The 19,475-nt window shown below is 34.7% G+C and overlaps 1 protein-coding gene across 40 annotated transcripts in view; it reads right to left on the bottom strand.

Moving 5' to 3' along the window:
• The window catches only part of PHC3 (polyhomeotic homolog 3), a 79,730-nt gene that overhangs the window by 17,697 nt on the left and 42,558 nt on the right, over positions 1–19,475 (bottom strand). For 37 of the 40 annotated variants that reach the window (XM_015092558.4, XM_060393866.1, XM_060393928.1 and 34 more), the window contains 4 exons: positions 15,650–15,803; positions 10,624–10,874; positions 7,211–7,370; positions 1,144–1,258 (listed from right to left, as the gene is read on the bottom strand). In XM_015092558.4, the coding sequence (XP_014948044.2) occupies positions 1,144–1,258; positions 7,211–7,370; positions 10,624–10,874; positions 15,650–15,803 (680 nt within the window). The remainder of the gene's footprint in view (positions 1–1,143; positions 1,259–7,210; positions 7,371–10,623; positions 10,875–15,649; positions 15,804–19,475) is intronic. The other 3 variants (XM_042234662.2, XM_042234673.2, XM_042234666.2) reach the window with 1 other exon arrangement.

Below are 19,475 nucleotides of genomic sequence, written 5' to 3'. Positions count from 1 at the left end.
CTATCAAAATAACATGAAAGAATATCTGAATAACAGATTGACAAGTGAAAAACCATTAACCCATTTTCAGAAGAAAATACTTCTGCTTATTTAAGTTTTACTAAATATATTTTAGGTGCACCATACTAAATAATGGATTTATTTAGGGAGCAAGAAATTCCCTGCTGCTGCTGCTAAGTCGCTTCAGTTGTGTCCGACTCTGTGCGACCCCATAGACGGCAGTGCACCAGGCTCCGCCGTCCCTGGGATTCTCCAGGCAAGAACACTGGAGTGGGTTGCCATTTCCTTCTCCAGTGCATGAAAGTGAAAAGTGAAAGTGAAGTCGCTCAGTTGTGTCTGACTCTTTGCGACCCCATGGACTGTAGCCCACCAGGCTCCTCCATCCATGGGATTTTCCAGGCAAGGATATTGGAGTGGGTTACCATTGCCTTCTCCGAAGAAATTCCCAAGATGTATCTTTAAGATCTTAAATTCTTCGAGAAAATAACTTTTGGAATACAGAACAAAGTTCAAAATAAACTGTGCACACACTTTACCTTCAGTGGGAAATACCTGTATTAGGATTTATTAACAGAATTAGAGAGGCTTTCTTTAAACTAAATTTGTGACTAGATCAATGAAGATACTAAAAAGGCTTTTTAACAGTAGTACTATTTACCTATAATATTACTGGAAAAACCTTTAGAAAAGACAGGCATTTTTGTTATCAAGTAATATAACAATGTGGAGAATTTATGCTACAGATGTCCCACTTAAAACCCTAAAGTAAACAGGATATGGTTAAAAGCAATGGAACATTTTAAAATATAACAAAGTAAATCCAGGTATTTCAATATTGTTAAAACAAAGGACTAGCAGTGTATTCACAGGAGGGATTCTCCTAACCATATTCTTACCACCTGGAGATTGCTACTTCAATATCAGATTATGCTATATGTCATTAGATTATGCTATATGTGTTATGAATACAGTTTTCGCCAAGTTAAATTTAACAACTAAATAGCAAAGTAGCTCCAGATAACGTCTATTTGATATTATTCTTCTACAGTACCTAATTGTGACTAATGGTAAACTCTGCACGTTTTTAAGTTTTGTTACAGCAGTTTTTAGCTTATACTCTAGGAAACTTGAGAACAGAAATACCTTTTGGCACATGACATAGTGCAGAATCGTTTTGACCGAAGAAATTCATTAGCATACCCCATCTTTCCACAGAATTCACACTTGAGCAACTCACTGTCCATTTCTTCTAATGTCTCTAAAAAAGAAAAAAACAACGAAAAAAATTCCAAAAACTTAATTGTGGCAAATTTTCGTTTAGCTTCTACTTTGGTAGGATGCTGCTAGTGTTCAGACCCTACAGGAGACTTAAAAGGAATGGTCTTAACTTTTCAATCCACAGCCACTTTGGCAAGGCAAAGCCCCCCAAAACAACCACTTCCACCAATTTCCTCTAGCTCCTGCATAAAAATCTTACCGAGTTTTCTCTATATAAATAAATAATACCTTTTTGAAGGTTCATTTGCAAAGAATCCAACCTACCTAAAATGTGCAAATAAAGTCACTACCTTCCAAAAAGTATTACGTAGTATATGAATTTTGATACATTGTGCTATGTATAATATACATAGCAAAGAACACAATTCTACCTGGAGAAAATGAGGACTCCAAAAAGAAGACTTTGACGTCTGATTTCAGAAAAGCATTTAAAATAGTTAACACTCTCTAAGATCTACAGTGTACAACAGAATATATAAAGATTTATCTAATTATAAAAGTCCCTTTTAGTTATATTAAAATAATTTACATTTATCTTCAAAATCATCAATAGTTTTATATTTCTAACCTCTGCTCTTTTTTGTCAGGGTGCTCTCTGTTAATTAAGAGTGTCCTTCCTCTACCTCTGTATCCATAACTTTCTTCGAGTCATACCACAGGACCTAAAGAAACTTCCCACCTACATCCTCAAGTATCCAGCAGCAGTCACCTATAAACAAGCAACTTAATCTTCAAGACCCACAGTTTTCTCATCTGTAAAACGGGGCTTATGATACCTTTCCCAAAGAAATGCAGTTAAGATTACATGAATGCCTAACATATCAAGCATAAAAAGTGACAGGTCCACTTCCTATATTCCACGTAAGAATCAGCAGTACCAAGACCTATAACAAGCAAACACTTCAGTGAAAACTGTTTAATTCTTTAAATCACCATATTTTACTATTTTCATGCATCAGCATAATTCCTATGCTGAGTCATAAAATATACCAAAAAAAAGAACTCTAACTAAAGCTTTTAGCTATGAGCTCTTTATGTGCTTTTCTATGTTATTCACTTAACCAAGACTTGTTAAGATGAAGAAAGGGACTCTGAAATGTAGACATGAACATGCACTCATACGTTCAAGGATCGTTTTATCCCAGTGTTACTGGAGAAGCAAATGGCAAAATGCTAAATTAAGTGAAGGCAGCAAAAACACACTGTGAAATATTTGAAGTGTCAAGGGACATCCAAAGACACTGTCATGACCAATCAAGTCATAAACTAGCAAATGATCATCTCAAAGAAATTCTCAGGACTATCTTCATAAGCAACTCATCTGTTTAGTGCCAATGAGGAACAAAGAGTCTCAAACCAAGTCAAGTAAAAGCTGTTTCTTCCAATGACCCAGAGATGGCTTTCACACAGCTCTGCCCCACAACACATTCCTGGGACCTAGTGTCATAACTTCCAGGAGTATTGTTTCTAGTTTGTCATGCCTATAACCAGATCTGACCTTGAAAAGCCTGTACTGGATATAGAACCTCTCATCTGACCACCAATCCAGCCCCAAAGAGCCCATTCTTTGGGCTGTTTCATTTTGACTCTACTGAAAGCTTTATTTCAAAACCTTTAATTAATTAACATAAAAATATGCAACACTTGATAACAGGTTAGACAACCTTATGAAGGAGAAGGAAATGTTTTTGCTGAGGAGAGATGCAAGATCCCAAACAGGTATGGTCTAAGGGTTAACAACCTGACAAAAAGTTTCATCAGTTTTATTTCTCATAAAGATGAGAGGAACATTAACAGATTCAAAGAAGTCCAGTTCTAATTTTGCTCAGAATTTCAACAAATTTGGGAATGTTACCAAGGCTACTTTTTCACATTTGTAGATAAAAAATTACAGAGCCAAGTAAGTTTTAAAAAACTACTGCTTGAGATAATAAAGATGGGATTCTATACAGAAACAGCTGGCAATTCCCTAGTATCAGCTCTTCACTTTTCTCCCCCAGTAACAAAAGCCTAACTTTTAGCTAGGAATATAGCCACTGAGAATAAAAAGTACAACTGCTGCCCTATGTGTGGCCAATTTCTGACCAAATTCCAGGTGATGCCCTATCTTACTGATGAGAATGTGATCATGAAGATTAGCTATCTTGGAAATGAGAGCAACACTCCAGGGATGGCAGGGCCATGAGACACTGACAGCTTACGTGCCCAACGAAATGGAGCCCTGCACTGCTTACCTTTACACTATGTCAGAGAAAATGAAACTTCTTATTTAACCAGCTATTACTCTGGGTGTCTAATGGAGTGGCCAAACATATATCCTAACTAATAAAGATCCCCAATTTTTTTTGTGCAAAGAGGAATTACTTTTCAATTTTCCTGAAGACTTGAGATCATCTGATGATCAGCAGTAAGAAGGCAATGAGACAGAAACCATCATCAGCATGATGATTTACCAGGGATGACATCAGACATTTCGATAAATCACATTTTAGATGGAGATTCTGGTTATACAACCAGTCCAAACAGAGATACAGTTTATCCTTTAAAAAAAAGAATAATCATTACATTAAGTTCTTTATACTGAATTAAACAGCATACACTCGTAAAGCCAAAGCCACTAAATAAATGACCCCACCATTTCACCCTCTAGTACTTCCCATGAGAAATACTTAATAAAATTACCATGGGAAATTATGAAGTATTTTAAAAATGGATACATTTTCAGTAAATGTATCTCCACTATGAAATAGATTCATCTTTTTTTATCCACAGTTAACATATAATACTGTGTAAACTTAAGGTGTACAAGGTGTTAACTTGATACATTTATACAAATGACTGCCTCAGCAGAAATTCTGAACATTTCTATCACATTACGTTTTTATCTTTTTAGTCACTGGGATAATTAAGTTTTAGCTTAAGTTAGACTGATGATTATAGTACAATATTGTCAATATTCACTATACTGTGCACTAGATTTCTATGGCTTATTCATTATTCATCGCAAAGATTAATCATCTTTAAACCTTCCTTTTCCTTATTCTGGTATCCTGTTCGTTAAAACTACCCTTTGCCTTGTCTGCCATCAATTCTTTCCTTTCCCTTCCCACCGTGACTACAAGTATCAATTATATGCCAAACCTCTACTATTCATCCAACATGACCAGCAGTTTCAAAAACATTTTTTCATGTCACCTGCCTAAAAATTTTCAGTAACCATTCTCTTGACAGCAAAATAACTCCTAACTCCATAATTGAATCTCAAGGTACGCTAGAATCTGACTCTGCCTTACTGCCCACTATCTTCTCTAACCCAACTGCCTACTCTTCACTGCCCCCTCCTGAAGTTACTGAGCACTTGCACATCTTCTATGCATTTATTCGTGGTATGCTAACCTGAGAGGTTCTTTCTGTTATCTTAAATCTATGCTTTATCATCCAAGACCCAAATCAAACCCCCTCTTCACAGAAAACTCACCAGTCTGGCATTATCATCATCCAGCTTTAAAGTGCCATGTTCTTACTGTCTATATAATTCACTTAATACCTAGCATATGCTGCTTCTTAGTTATCTTTCTGTTGTAGAGATTGCTACTTCCTACTAGATCGACTGCATGCAGATCCAACCAGTCCATTCTGAAGGAGATCAGCCCTGGGATTTCTCTGGAAGGAATGATGCTAAAGCTGAAACTCCAGTACTTTGGCCACCTCATGCGAAGAGTTGACTCATTGGAAAAGACTCTGATGCTGGGAGGGATTGGGGGCAGGAGGAGAAGGGGATGACCGAGGATGAGACGGCTGGATGGCATCACTGACTCGATGGACGTGAGTCTGAGTGAAATCCGGGAGTTGGTGATGGACAGGGAGGCCTGGCGTGCTGCGATTCATGGGGTCGCAAAGAGTCAGACACGACTGAGCGACTGAACTGAACTAGATCAAAAGCTCCTTGACGTTCTAGCACAGTCCACCGTATGTTTTATACGTATTATATTATAAACCATGAGCATCACAAAGTATACTGTGAAGTTTCCTAGGCAGTTTTCCATTTTTCTCCAATATGCGCACATAAGAGGGCACATTATATAGCTTATTAACCTAGAAAACTTTTGTTTATACACTTACATAGGCAAGAAAAAAAAATCCCTGTACATTTGTCTTTACTACTCTTCACCTCAAATGAAAAATTCTCAAATAAATAGTATGCATAACTATAATAAAAGCAAGTACTTAGGAATTAAATGAAATTAAATTCCGAACAACAAAAGGCTTCCCTGGTGTCAGTTGGTAGAGAATCCTGCCTGTGACACAGGAAACCCAGTTTCAGTCCCTGGGTGTAGAAGATCCCCTGGAGAAGGGAATGGCAACCACTGCAATATTCTTGGCCTGGAGAATCCCATGGACGGAGGAGTCTGGACAGACAGTCCATGGGGTTGCAATGAGTCGGACACAAATGAGTGATTACCTCTTTACTCCTAAACCACCACCGGGCACTTTCTGAACCCTGATTTGAACAAAATAACTATAAAAGGACATTTACACTATTTAAGTAATTATACAATTGAGGAAATTTGAATATGAACCAGGTACTAGATGACAAAGAATTATTATTAACATTGTTTTGGGTAACACAGCATTAAAATGTACATTTTATAGATGCACACTGAAGTATGTACTAGTAAAAAACAAGAACTATGATTTGTTTTTAAACAGAGGAAGAAAAGGGAAAGAGAAAAAGCAATAGAGAAAAAGAGAACGGGGAATGTAGGGGGAAAAAAACAAAGGGTTGCATGAAACTAACTTCGCAAAATAATGTTTAAAACTGGGTAGTAATATTGAGTCTGGGTGAGCTGAGATTCATTATACAGCTCTAATTTTAAGTATGTTTGAAGTTTTCACATTTAACATTCTTTTAAATTAAAAAAATCAAACTGAACTCAACATAAGTTAGCAGTAAAAAATTTTACACTACTATCAGTTCTTTGCTATTCAAATAACAAGTAAAACAGTGATAAATACATTGCAACAGTCCATATGTTACCAATAATGACAGAGATGCCTTCCTCTTAATCAGGAAAACTGTGAGCCAAGTCAGTATCTATTTTGCTTACGAGCATGCTATTTCACTTAATTTAGCAAAGTACAGGCGCACAGTACATATTCAGTAAACATTTACAAAGTGAATAAATTTAGATGAAATACACTAATATATTGAGGATAATTACTTAGACACAGATGTTAATTCACAATTGTAGAGCCCCGACCATACTACATGCTATTTAATTGAACAGTATCTACTGCAGAGCCATGATCAGAATCAATAAAAAACATCATTTTTGCATTTGTGTTTGTTTTCCTGAAGTCATTTTGCATACCACTTTAACTTTAATGAAATATTCACTGGTAGAACAAGGCCTATTAAAAAAAAAGATTCTTTGACACTAAGAAGATTTAGTGGTATTTTCCTCCTTGAACAAATTTAATCATCTTTTGATTGAAGACTTAACACAACTGTTAATACCCACCTGATATCAAACATAAGAATACATAAAATCTAAAACCAAACAACCTGGAAGCTCTAAATTTTTAAACAAGCTCAGTAAAATAGTCATTTAATAAAGTCTATTTAAAGAAGAAGATTGGTTGTTTTGATCCTAAAATTTTGAACTGGTTTCATATATAACAGAAATTTTCCCACTCACACTCCTTCAAAGGTCAAACTGGTATTATAAAAATTAACACCAATCTTGTTATTTTAATTAAATGGTCATTAAGAGTCTGGTTCGAGTTCCCATTATTTTAGTCAAATAATGCATTATATGAGAATAAAAGTAAATACTTCCAAGGGAAAAATCTGTGTATGATAAAAATCCATGTTCTGATTCAAGTAATAAATGCCAAAGTTAAAGAGTATCTTAAACAAAAATCCACAAACCTTCAGCAATCATGTCTTCCATCTCTGTGTCAGATGAATTATCTGCATGCTTTGCATTATTCTGTAGCTCTGGCTGAACACACACAGAATTTATCACCTGATTATCCAAAACAGGCCTTCTTTTCACAGGCTGTTCAATAAGCAAAGATGAACGACTCACCTTTAAAAGACAGAACAAAATGAAATGATCTTTTTAAAGACATTCAGAAATAATTTAGTTTAACAGTCTCTTGAAATTAATAGCATCTGTGATAATTTACTTGTACAATAATCAGATCCATTCATTTATTTCTTGAGAAAAGGTTATGTTCAGGTTGCCTAAACACTTTATATCACAGCTCATGAGCAGTATGACCAAAGTCTCAGTCAAATGGAACCAAGGGTCTTTGTTTAGGTGGGTAGGCTAAAAAAAATCTTTTTAAAAAATCAGTAATAAATTGTGATTATAATTACCTTTACCTTCTTCTGCAACAACCTTTAAGATTGATTTTTCATGTACAAAACTTTGTATTTATAGGATTCTTTCCTCAGGATAGATCATTACTATATTTTAAGATAAGGGAACTAATATTCAAAGTGTGCAGGTGATTTCTTGGTAACAGCAGAAACAGGACTAGAACTTAAGTCTCCTGACTCCTAGTTAAGTAACCTATTTTAATCACAAATAGAAATGGAAAATTCCTCAAACATTAACATCCAAAATCAACAAAAATATAGTCACTTATGTTCAGTACACCAATTTAAGTCATGAAAACTACTTACTTTAGAAATGCTTTCAGCAAAAATAATCTACAACAAAAGTATTTTGTTTTTTACTAGTGAACCCTCAGCTAATCTTAAGAGAACCTTTGATTCTATTTGAGAATGCTGGTCAAGTCTCCATCATTTTTTTCATACATAGTGAACAGCAGCTTATTGGAACTTTTTACATGTTACCCTGGAGAATAATCACCCATAAACTTTTTATTGGGCCTCGCTTGCAGGGATTGAACGCCCCTGCAGTGAAAGCACCAAGTCCTAGCCACTGGATCACCAGGGAACTCTCAACCCATAACCTTTTAAATTGTGTTTATTTCAGTTTGTATATGTAATTATGTCTCAAATAAAAATAGTGGAAATTATTGCTGAAAAAACCACTATTGAGTGCTGATGAGAGTATACACTTAGGGTATATGAATAAATTTAAATACTCTTCCAGAAAATGATTTGCCAATATATATCAAGAGTCTTATGAATACATATGTAATGTGATCTAACACCTATACTTCTGGGAATTTATGCTAAAGAAATAATATTTCAAATGTGGATAATTTACATACAAGAATATTCCTTTGAACAGCAAAAAAAATGGAAACCTAAATGTCCAACAGTATAGATGTTCCTCAGTATCTGCAGGGGATTGATTCCAGGACTCGACAGGGTGCAAAAAAACACCGATGCTCAAGTCCCTTATGTATAAATGGAGCGTTATTTGCATATAACCTATGCATTCTACCGTGTGGTTTAAATCAGCAAGGATACTGGAATGGATTGCCATTTCCTTCTCCAAGGGATCTTTCCAACCCAGGGATTGAACCCAAGTCCCCTGCATTGCAGGCAAATTCTTTACCACTTGAGTCACAGGGAAGCCCTTTAAATCATCTCTAGATTACTGATAATATCAAAAACAATGTAAATATGAAGTAAATAGCTGCCTGTGCATGATCAATTCAAGTTTTACTATTTGGAATTTTCTAGATTTCTTTTTTTTCTAGATTCTTGATCTACAATTGGGTTGACTCCCCAGTGTGAAACCTGTGGATATTTGGGGCGGGAAGTGGGGGGGAAGGAGCAACTGTAATTGAAGGATTATATAAATTATGACTGTCCAGAAAGTGAAATATTAGGTAACCTTTCAAAAGGTTTCCAAAGTACTATTAATCAAATGAGAAAATAAATATTCAAGCTATACTAAGCAAAAGAAGCTGATCTGTAAGGAATTCCCTGGCAGTCCAGTGGTTAGGATCCTGCACTTTCAATGCCAAGGACCCAAGTTCAGTCTCTGGTTGGGGAACTAAGATCTCACAAGAGGTAAGAAGAAAGGTGTGGTCAAAAAAAATTTTTTTAATTAAAAAAAAAGGGAATCTGAACTACATATACAATTATAGTCCTGATCATACGAAAATATATATATTAAAATACATTTTGTGGTATTACTATTTGCTCTGTACATTTTCCAAATTTTCAGTGAAAAAATAATACATATTACTACATAGAACAGTTACACACATTTAGTCTTCACAGTAACCGTAAGAGCAAAGCATCATCTCCATTTGCTGTATGAGCAAATGAATTTCAAAAAGGTTGAGTGGCCTGACAAAGGTTACACATTCAGTATATGGCACAGCCAGGATCCAATCTCTGAGACCAGGGAGGAAAGACTGTTTCTCCACTCATTATATCAGAGGTTCTTAGATCCCAGTTTGGTTCTTAGATCCTACACACAGTAAACTGAAAACAAAGGCAACTGGCTATAGTCAACTATCACTGTGCAGTCATAATACCCTACCTATGAATCTGAAAAATCAGATGCTTCAAAGGGCTTCAAAATACATAATTTTGTTTTCTCGTGTCTTTGTTTGGGGCTTTGATTTTGGCCATTTGTCTTGGTATATTTCCTAAGGAAAAATGTTCATTTCTAAACACAACATGTAATGTAGCTAACGTAGCTGTAACGTATAGCTAGTCTCAAATCAAATTACTTTTAGTGATAGGATACAGCATCTCAATTCTGATGTGTACATTTTGAAGCATTTATAAAATCTGATTGAAGCCTTAGATTTAAAAAATAATGAGAAAATATATTTGCTAATTAAAAACCATCAACTGGATAACTTCAGATGTATAAGATCATTGGAAGTTACTATTTCCTGTATCCAAATTAAAGTTCTCAAGTATCACATTATACAAGAAACACCTTTTAAAAGAAAATAATACACTTCTGGTGTCATTTCAATCCCCTTAAAGGGGAAAAATTGAAAGTTTCCTTCAGAGTGAACATCTAATTGCCTTCTCTAAAAATTATTTAACTAATATCCTTATACCCTGAAACTGTTTGCTTCCACCTTACACATCTAAATAGCTAGCATAAAATTCTTGAACTATTGATATATATGGAAATATACAAAGAGTAGACAGAAAGAAATTCTTTTTTTTTTTTTGACCCCATGGTCTGTGGCCCTCCAGGCTTCTCTGTCCATGGGATTTCCCAGGCAAGAATACTGGAGTGCACTGCCATTTCCCTCTCCAGGGAGATTAATAACTTTTGAAGTAAGTTTTTTATTAGAGAAAATACATTAGAGACCAATAGATCATACATTTTAAAATTATGCTACGTGAATAATTTTGAAAATGCAAATTTGCTTGCTACTTACAGGAAATGGCTCCAATCCCTCCTGAATCACAAAACCTTCAATAACATGGGTCAAGATCTGTGGCTTTACAATAGCCTGTGGAGGTTTGTTTTCAACACTAGGTACGCTACTGGGCATAGATGTACTATTACTTCTTGTGGTAGCAGCTGGAAGTAAGAGCGGAGGTGGAGGAACAGAAACATGTGAAGGATCTGAAGGAGATTTAATTACTGAAGCACTGACTGATGCCACTGCAGGTAATTCTACTTGCTCTGGGGAAAAAAAAAAAAAAAAAAAGTCACTTTTTAAATCTGTACCATTCTGCCCAGGCAAATATGAAAGAAAACTGGAGAACATTAATAACAGTAACAGTTTAATGTCTTATGTTTTAAAACAAAATTCTGAGACCCTTATATTTATTATCTCCTCTCTCCACAATTCATGCTAATTCGCTTCAATAGTATCTGGCTCTTTGAGACCCTATGGACTGTAGCCCACCAGGCTTCTCTGTCCATGGGATTCTCCAGCTAAGAATACCAGAGTGCGTTGCCATTTCCTCCTCCAGGGGATCTTCCCAAGCCAGGGATCGAACCTGTACCTCTTGTGTCTCCTGCAGCGGCAGGTGGGTTCCTTACCAGTAGCACTACCTGGGAATCTCCACAATAACCTTATGAGATATGTACTACTATCCCCATTTACAGCGGAAGGCAACAACTTGCTCAAAGTTAGCATTCCAACTTTGGTTAAAAAGAACTGTCCCATAAGACATGAAAATGTTTTAGAATGTCAACTTTAGAACAATTATTTTTAAATTTTAAAAAATTTTAAGCTACAGTTATTAAATTTCCTATGTTTCTATTCATATATTCCAAATGGTACTAGGGAGGGGAGAATATGCTTAAGAAAAAAAGATCATGAAATTGATAGAATAAATAGAAATTATAATGAACTATACAGGGCATTACCTTTATTTCAAGTAATCCACAACCATGCACAAATGTTCTTTGCTGTTGCTATTTTTAACAAATCTTCAATGACACTGTACATATCAGTTTGTAGGAACACTGCAGTACCAGGCAATTGCAAAATGCTAGGCTAGTTCACTTTGATTTTTCCCAGGCAAGCTCCGAGGACCACAGTAAGACAGATCCATAGCCTACGACAGAGACTTTACCTACCCATTTGTTAGCACTGAATCTTTACTAAGCTGTACCAAAGTGGAGAGATGGAACCAGGTGATAGCCAGGAATACCAGTGAGTACAAGATGGCTGAGAGAAGTAACAACAACAAAAAAAAAGGGGCATGTGGTAAAGATAATACCACTATTTACTGAGCACTTATGTGCCAGCACTTACATGTATAAATGTCTTTACACGTTGTAACACATTTAATCCTAGCTAGCCTACGGGTGCTGCTGCTGCTGCTGCTAAGTCACTTCAGTCATGTCTGACTCTGTGCGACCCCATAGACGGCAGCCCACCGGGCTCCTCTGTCCCTGGGATTCTCCAAGCAAGAATACTGGAGTGGGTTGCCATTTCCTTCTCCAAGCCTATGGGTAAGTACTGTTATTATCTCCATTTATAGATGTGGAGAAAAAAAAAAAAAGATTAACTTGCCTAAAGACATGTAGCTACTAAGCAGTGGAGCCGGGTTACTAACAGAGACAATGCTTTTAACTCCTATGGTAACTCCTCTCCACCATTAAGTATGAAAAGAATTGATATCACTATCAAAGATGGTCAAACATAGCCCAGTTAGGTACAGAAGAAAGAAAAATCCCTATTGAATAAAAATTTCAGAGACTTCTTTGGTGGTCCAGTGGTTAAAAATCCACCTGCCATTGCTGGGGACACAGGTTTGACCCCTGGCCCAGAAAGACCCCACATGCTGCAGGGCAACTAAGCCTGTGCACCACAACTGCTGAGCCTGAGCATCTTAGTCAATGCTCTGCAACAAGAGAAGCCACTGCAAAGAGAAGTCCTTGTAACACAACAAAGAGTAGCCCCCACTCGCCACAACTAGAGGAAGCCCACAGGCAGCAATGAAGAACCAGCACAGCCAAAGATAAACAGATAAAAATTTCCACTAATGAAACAGTGCAGTGATAACTGGTAGTGTCAAAAAAGGAAAAGCTAATGGTTCACACCTAGTAACTCTGATGTAATTAATATTACTATATAGCTTATTTATCACAGCAATATTATATCCATAAATTAACCTTGTTCCACCAAATAATCCACCAGGATAAACTGTACTAGAAAACCTATTTAAAGTCACACAATCCCTCATTAAAAACTAAAAGTCAGCAGTAAATACTGATTTGCTTATTTCCAGGAACAAATACACAATTGTACACATGTATTACAAGACTGAAAAACTCCATAAAAATCCTATCCCACATACCTAATTTTCACATATACTCCTAGAGTAAAAGGGATAAAAGATAATTCTGAACAGGAACTGAAAAGCAACTTTTCTGTTGGAAGGGAAATACAAATCTATGGAGAGCTGAAAAATAAGAAAAATTTAATGTCCCCTTACAGGTGTATAGATACTGCATTAAGTATAATGTTGTTTTTTCAGAAAATACTGCTTGGTATATATGTTCTAACTGATTTTTGGATCATATATACAAATAGACCTAAGTTTTGTTGAAAACTTATGAGTTATTGACTTTATGAAGAATGTTTACATGCCAGTTCATAATCAGCTGTTAAAATAAAAAACACAACACAGTAGAACAAACGCAATTATTATCCTCTCTAGATTTAAGACAACTGTGAATCGAGAAACCCCAAGTTAACAGATAAAGACTTTGCCACAAGTTACTCTGCCTGTTTGTAGTTTCATTTCCTGGGTGAAACCAATGAGTTTGTTCTACTTTTTTATAGATGCTTTTTATTTTTATTTCCTTATTTTTGGCTGCACTGGGCCTTTGCTGCTTTGCGTGGCCTTCTCTAGTTGTGGTGAGTGCCAGTTTTCATTGCGGTGGCTTCTCTTACTGCGAAGCACAGGCTCTAGGTGCGAGGCTTCTTTAGTTGTGGCCCACAGTCTCTAGAGTCCAGCCTCAGCAGCTCTGGTGCACAGGCTCAGCTGCTCCACCGTACGTGGAATCTTCCTGGATTAGGGATGGAACCCGTGTCTCCTACACTGGCAGGTGGATTCTTGTCCACTGTACCACCAGGGAAGTCCTTTATGGATGCTTTAAGAATTCTTAAAGACTTATGAAGACTCAATCCTGGTGGAAACAAGTCCCTCTATTTTTATAGGTTAGTTTATTACATGATTTGATGAGCAATCTGTACTTGCTTTTCCCTCTCATATACTACAGAAAAGTAGTTAAGCATGAAGAAAATTAAAGGAAGATTCAAAAATTTATAGTTTACTGAGGCAATTTAGCCAGAGGAATATGTCTGGCAGGATCTCAGATTATATTTCTAAGGAAATATTGTGAAGATATTGTTGAGATTCAATACTTCCAAAGTATTTAAATTTTCTTGAGTACCATCAGTAATGCTTATTAGGCAACTGAATCACAGTCACAATGCAGGGTTAGTATCCAGTGATATATATTTCTGCCTTTAAATAAAAACTCCCAAGATATCTGCAGCAACATGAATCCATTTTCAGTATACAAAAACTACAAAGATTTAGTACTATAGGTAAGTTTCCTTAGATCTGTCTTTTGAGGTATTATTTTGAATAAGCAAAGGCAATGATACTGAATTTGTCTTAAATATTTTTCATAATTTTATTGACTAAATGTTTTTTGTTTTTCAGGAAGGAGAAAAAGTTGGAGTTAAATTGGTTTTCTAGCTCCTTGCTTTCTGGAGATTCACACTGGCAGTAAGAAATAAAAGCTAGAAAGAAGACAAGGGTTAGAGATGTGGCACGCTGAAGGAGGAGAGGCTAAGTGAGTGCCCCATTATAGTTTGTTTCCGTGCCTGATAACATTGGTTCCTCTCAACTAAACATGATCATGAAGGTGATGAGATATTCAACAGGACAGAATACTTACAACAAAGCCTGAATCAAGATTAGCATTATCTGGGTGAGGGGGTCAGTAAACATTTTTATAAAAGACATATGTTCTCTGCAATGACCCCTTTGCTGTAGTAGTATAAAGGTAGCCATAGATAACATCTGAACAAATGAATGTGGCTACGTTGCACAGAATTTCACTTATGGACAATGAAATTTGAATTTCACATAATCTTCACATGACATGAATTAACTCTTTGATTTTTTTTTTCTGAACGTTTAAAAATTTTAGAACTATCCTTGGCTTGTGGGCCATACCAAAACATGTAGCAGAAAGATCTGAAGCATGACCTATCATTTGCCACCCTGATCTAAATAAAATATTCAAAATTAAAAAAAAAACCGAACTCCTAACCCAGAATATATCTTTTTTAGGACTTAGATACTGGGCTATACATCATAATGTTTTAGTGAAGTACCTAGGATTCACAGTCACTTTGATAATGTGCAGAGAATAGAGAGGATTAACTTGAACTCATAAGTAGTTCTAAAGTAGTGAATAAGAATTTGAAGGTGTTAGGAATGTTTTAATCCATGTCTCTAGTAAGAATCAGAGTGGCTTAATGTAAGTACTATCCAGAAAGCAACACTTTTAAAAGCATTTACTCAATCTGAATCACAAGCAATTATGAGGAATGTCAGACATAACTTCAAATGCTTTGTGATTTTTGGACAGTGTAATTGAAATTTTCTAATAAACTGCCTTGTTCTAATTTTTATGCTAGAAATAGCTTGACAAATAAATCTGAAAGAGCATATGAAACACATCTGTACAAACTACTACAACTTCAAAGACTGAAACGTGTTTTTGATTTGGGCAGTTCCTCATCAATTGCTCTAATAGTTTTTCATCAAAAAAAGCTCTTGAATTCTAATCTATGTTTTGCTGCAATTTATTATATAATAAATTAGTTTAAGATCATCTCTGGTGGAAAAAAAATGAACTTTTTCCATTACTAACATTTGTCTAACAGAAATTTCCCCCAAATTTAGGCACCTCCTCACCTAACAAGGGATGTTCAGAAGTCAAATCTTCTCCCCTCCCCACAGTTATAGCTGCTGGAGACAGCGTGGGTGGCGGCGGCGTCCTATCCATCCGGACACAGTCTTCTGACTCTTCTGGCATTTCTTCTTCACAGACATCTTCTACTTGATAAACCTACGACGACAAACCACACTGCCTAAAAATGTCTGTGAGACATTTAATAAGGTGTTCCTAATTTAATTAACAAAATAAATTCTAAGTGTTTCAAAATGTAAAAGACAAAAAGACTATTTGATCTATTGAAAGAGAAGCTTTAAAATCATTCAAATGAAGTTTTTCATAATACTTGACGATTCATAATACCTGATGATATTTTTCACTGGAAGCAAGTTGTGGATCAGTACCTAAGTTATAAATCACTAAGGTTTTCCCAAAAGGTGATAGTTGAATCAGGAATTACTTTAAATTTTGTTAACTTTTGAAAATGTTTTGAATTTATACACTCAAATAACTATTTGGAGAGTTTAATAAAATTTCTATTAACTTTCAATTGTCATAAATCAAAACAGATACTAATATTTTTCAAAGCATGTTAGGTGAATCTCCAGAACGACACATATTATATAAAGAAATGTACTGCCTAAATGACTATATCCCAAGCTCTTCTTTACTGTATTTCTGTAAATTAAAGAGCAAATTTTGAAAAGTAATGCCTGAGAACCTACAAAATTGCATGTGATTACATTTTTAATCTTCTAATTGACTCAAGAATCTAATGAATTTTTATAAGCTAATTATCAAGTAAACAAAAAATATCTGTCCCTGGAATCTCACTCACACACACACACCCCATCCTAAGCCATTTGACCTATTACTTGTATTTCTTTAATATTGTTCCATACTTACAGAAGCAAGTTTTTACATTTCTGCCTTGTTATCCAATGGTAAAGATAATACTTGAGGAAAACAGACTCAAAAGCACTCTGAGAAGGAACTTTATAACTAAAAAATATGGAACCTACTATTGATTTTTATTAAAATTAAGGATGAATTTTCAATGTCCACTTGTAACAGACTGACACAAGTATTTTAATTTGTCCTCATTTTTACTGAACCATTGTTTTTGAAAGACAGGTTACTAAAAGCAAAGCCACAAAGCAATTTACCCCCCTTCTTTTATGTACAAAGCTTATTACTTATGCTTATAAAAGTGAGTTAAGATAACTTACCTAAAGTGATTAATATTTCTAATGTCAAAAAAGTTTCAGTAACATTCACAAAAAAATTTTTAATCAAACTATTGAAAAAGTTTGATGATTTGAAATTAAAAATGATCAAGATTTCTGAAATCAGCATAAACCATGTGTGAGAAAAAGGACTATGAAGTTTTACCTACAAAGGCATATCTAACAACAGCAATAGAATTTAAAAACCAAAAACAAAAAAACTCCTAATTTTTCAACTCTATTAGGAAAAAAATTTCCCTTTTGTTTTAAAATTTTTAAATTCCTATTGTTACTGCTAGATTTTATATAAATATAATATTCAGAGTTGTGATCTGAATCAGCTACTAAGTAGGCAACATTTTTTAAAAGTTATTTGCTCTCAACCCTGCATCTGAAAACCTGTTTCACCAGGAGAGAGTCCTTGCCTCGTGTTTGGATCCTCGGTAGTGAAAGCAGTCGTTGGTTATTGTACAGTGCAAGAATGATAGCTGCTATTATCTGTTCATGATAAATTTTCTTAAATGATGATAATGTCCAATATAAGGAAAGTCATCCAAAAATAAAGTCCTGGGGGTTAAAGTAAAAACAAAAAAAAACTTCTAGTGAGGGGCATCTGCTGCAGTGGTCATTACCTTAATTTGGAAGAGTGGTGGGGATGTTGATGCATAGGTAGTTACACAAGTAACAGTTTTATCAACTACACTAGTTCAGTTTATCTATGCAGCATTCCTTTATTAGATAATTACTCTTCTTACAAAGGGCATCTTTTCCTTAAGTGCTGAAAACTTTTTAATATTAATGCTGTCACAAGTTTTTCAAACAGCTACTATAATAGCTTTTAAGGAATCAAAGATCATGGAGATCATGCATAGAATTCTGATTTTTAAAAAAACAGGAAAAGAGTTTTAAAGGATTAAAAGAGGCAAATACAAATAGCATATTCTGAAATAATCCATCAAACAATCCTATAAAATACTTTTCATTCTTTACAAGTAAGCCTAACTATACATACTTTATTCTAAATCTCCCACGTGAAGGCAAAATAAAGAATAAAAGAAGTAGGCAAAAACAGACCGGTCAGACACCAGGCACCATCAACATAAAAAACATAAGTACAATAACTAAAAGATTGAATAAAGCAAAGAAGTGAAGGTTTTGCTCACAAGATCATTTGGAAACTGTACATTACAATTTCTCTTTAGTTCATAACTATTCTATAACTAACAATGGCTGCCAAACTTACCTCAAAGTACATCAGCCTCATCTGTCACCCTTCCCTAAATAAACTGTGGAAAACATTTATTAGTTCTAAATTATCTACACTCATCATATCCTATTTATCATACCCAAATATCAATGAAAAATCTTTTAAAAAAATATTGATTTTACTTTGAAAATTCACACTTATGTTTGAAAGTTTCACATCTATTATTTAGAAGTAGATACCTATTATTTCTCTTTAGAAGTAAACATCTCTCTACCTTTAAACATTTGAAAAAACCTGGAAACTGTGAAGGAATAACTCATGAAGAAATCTGATGGTAAAAACATAGATTTGATAAAGGTAATAAGAGAAAAATACAGCAATGTAATAAATAGGCTATGGTACTCAAAAGTAAAAGAAAAGTAACATGGAAACATATATAGCAAATATAACCACACCAGTGATAGCAAAGAAAACTACTCTTCTCATGAAAAAAATTCCAAAAATTAAGTAACATAAATTTTAAGGAAAAAACACAAAATTAATAGAGGGCAGAAAATAACAAGATCTTAGATTTTTAGCTTTAATTTAAGGCAAGTGTTCTGTTTTTGATATTTCTATCCCCAATAGTCCTCCAAGATTTGCCCTAACAAAAATAATTAGAAAAATAAAAGGCACAGAGAGGAACTTTATTTTTTACTTATTAAAAGCCAATCCACTGAACTAGAAATTGAGAACATAGATTCAAATTAAATCTGATTTCTCTGAAGGTACTGTACACCTTAAAGACTGTGTTTTTATCTTACATTATCCATTGTAAACTCTTCAAAATCCATTAAAAGAAAATACTGAAATGCAAACTTATTTCTAGATGTCAACTGTTACTTTTGCCACGTTCTGTTCTGAATAAAAGTGGAATTCAACCTCTTCATGCTTATCAGTCAAAATGACAAGAATGAAGAATGTATAAATTTGTATCCTGAGAATCAAAATGTTGTCCATTAAGGAACAAACTTTGAAACTCTTTTCCTTTCTGAGCTAAGGTTATTTTGTATTTAAGTGTTAAGATCTCTTCAGTGAGGTTTGATATAAATCTCCTTTGGGAATATTGTTTTCCTCAGTTATAAATTTGATCATTCTAACATTTAGAGACCTTATTTCAATTTTATTATAAATTATTTTATAAAAGTCCTTTACAGAATGTTTAAAAGACAAATGTTTTTACAGAATAATTTTCCTCTCTGGGCAATATGTGCCATTTTTGTAGGTTTATTTTGATAAATTTCACCATAGTCTCAGTTATTCAAAACTTTTACTCCTCTCAATGAATTTTTTTATTCTCAGTATTCAACTCATCCTTTTTAGCTTTTTAAATGAGAAATATTTCAAGTATATGTTTTCCCTTAGTAGAAATTT

Source organism: Ovis aries, chromosome 1 (genome assembly GCF_016772045.2).
Source record: "Ovis aries strain OAR_USU_Benz2616 breed Rambouillet chromosome 1, ARS-UI_Ramb_v3.0, whole genome shotgun sequence".
NCBI classification, from domain to species: Eukaryota; Metazoa; Chordata; class Mammalia; order Artiodactyla; family Bovidae; genus Ovis; species Ovis aries.
This window is presented reverse-complemented; position numbering and strand designations above follow the sequence as displayed.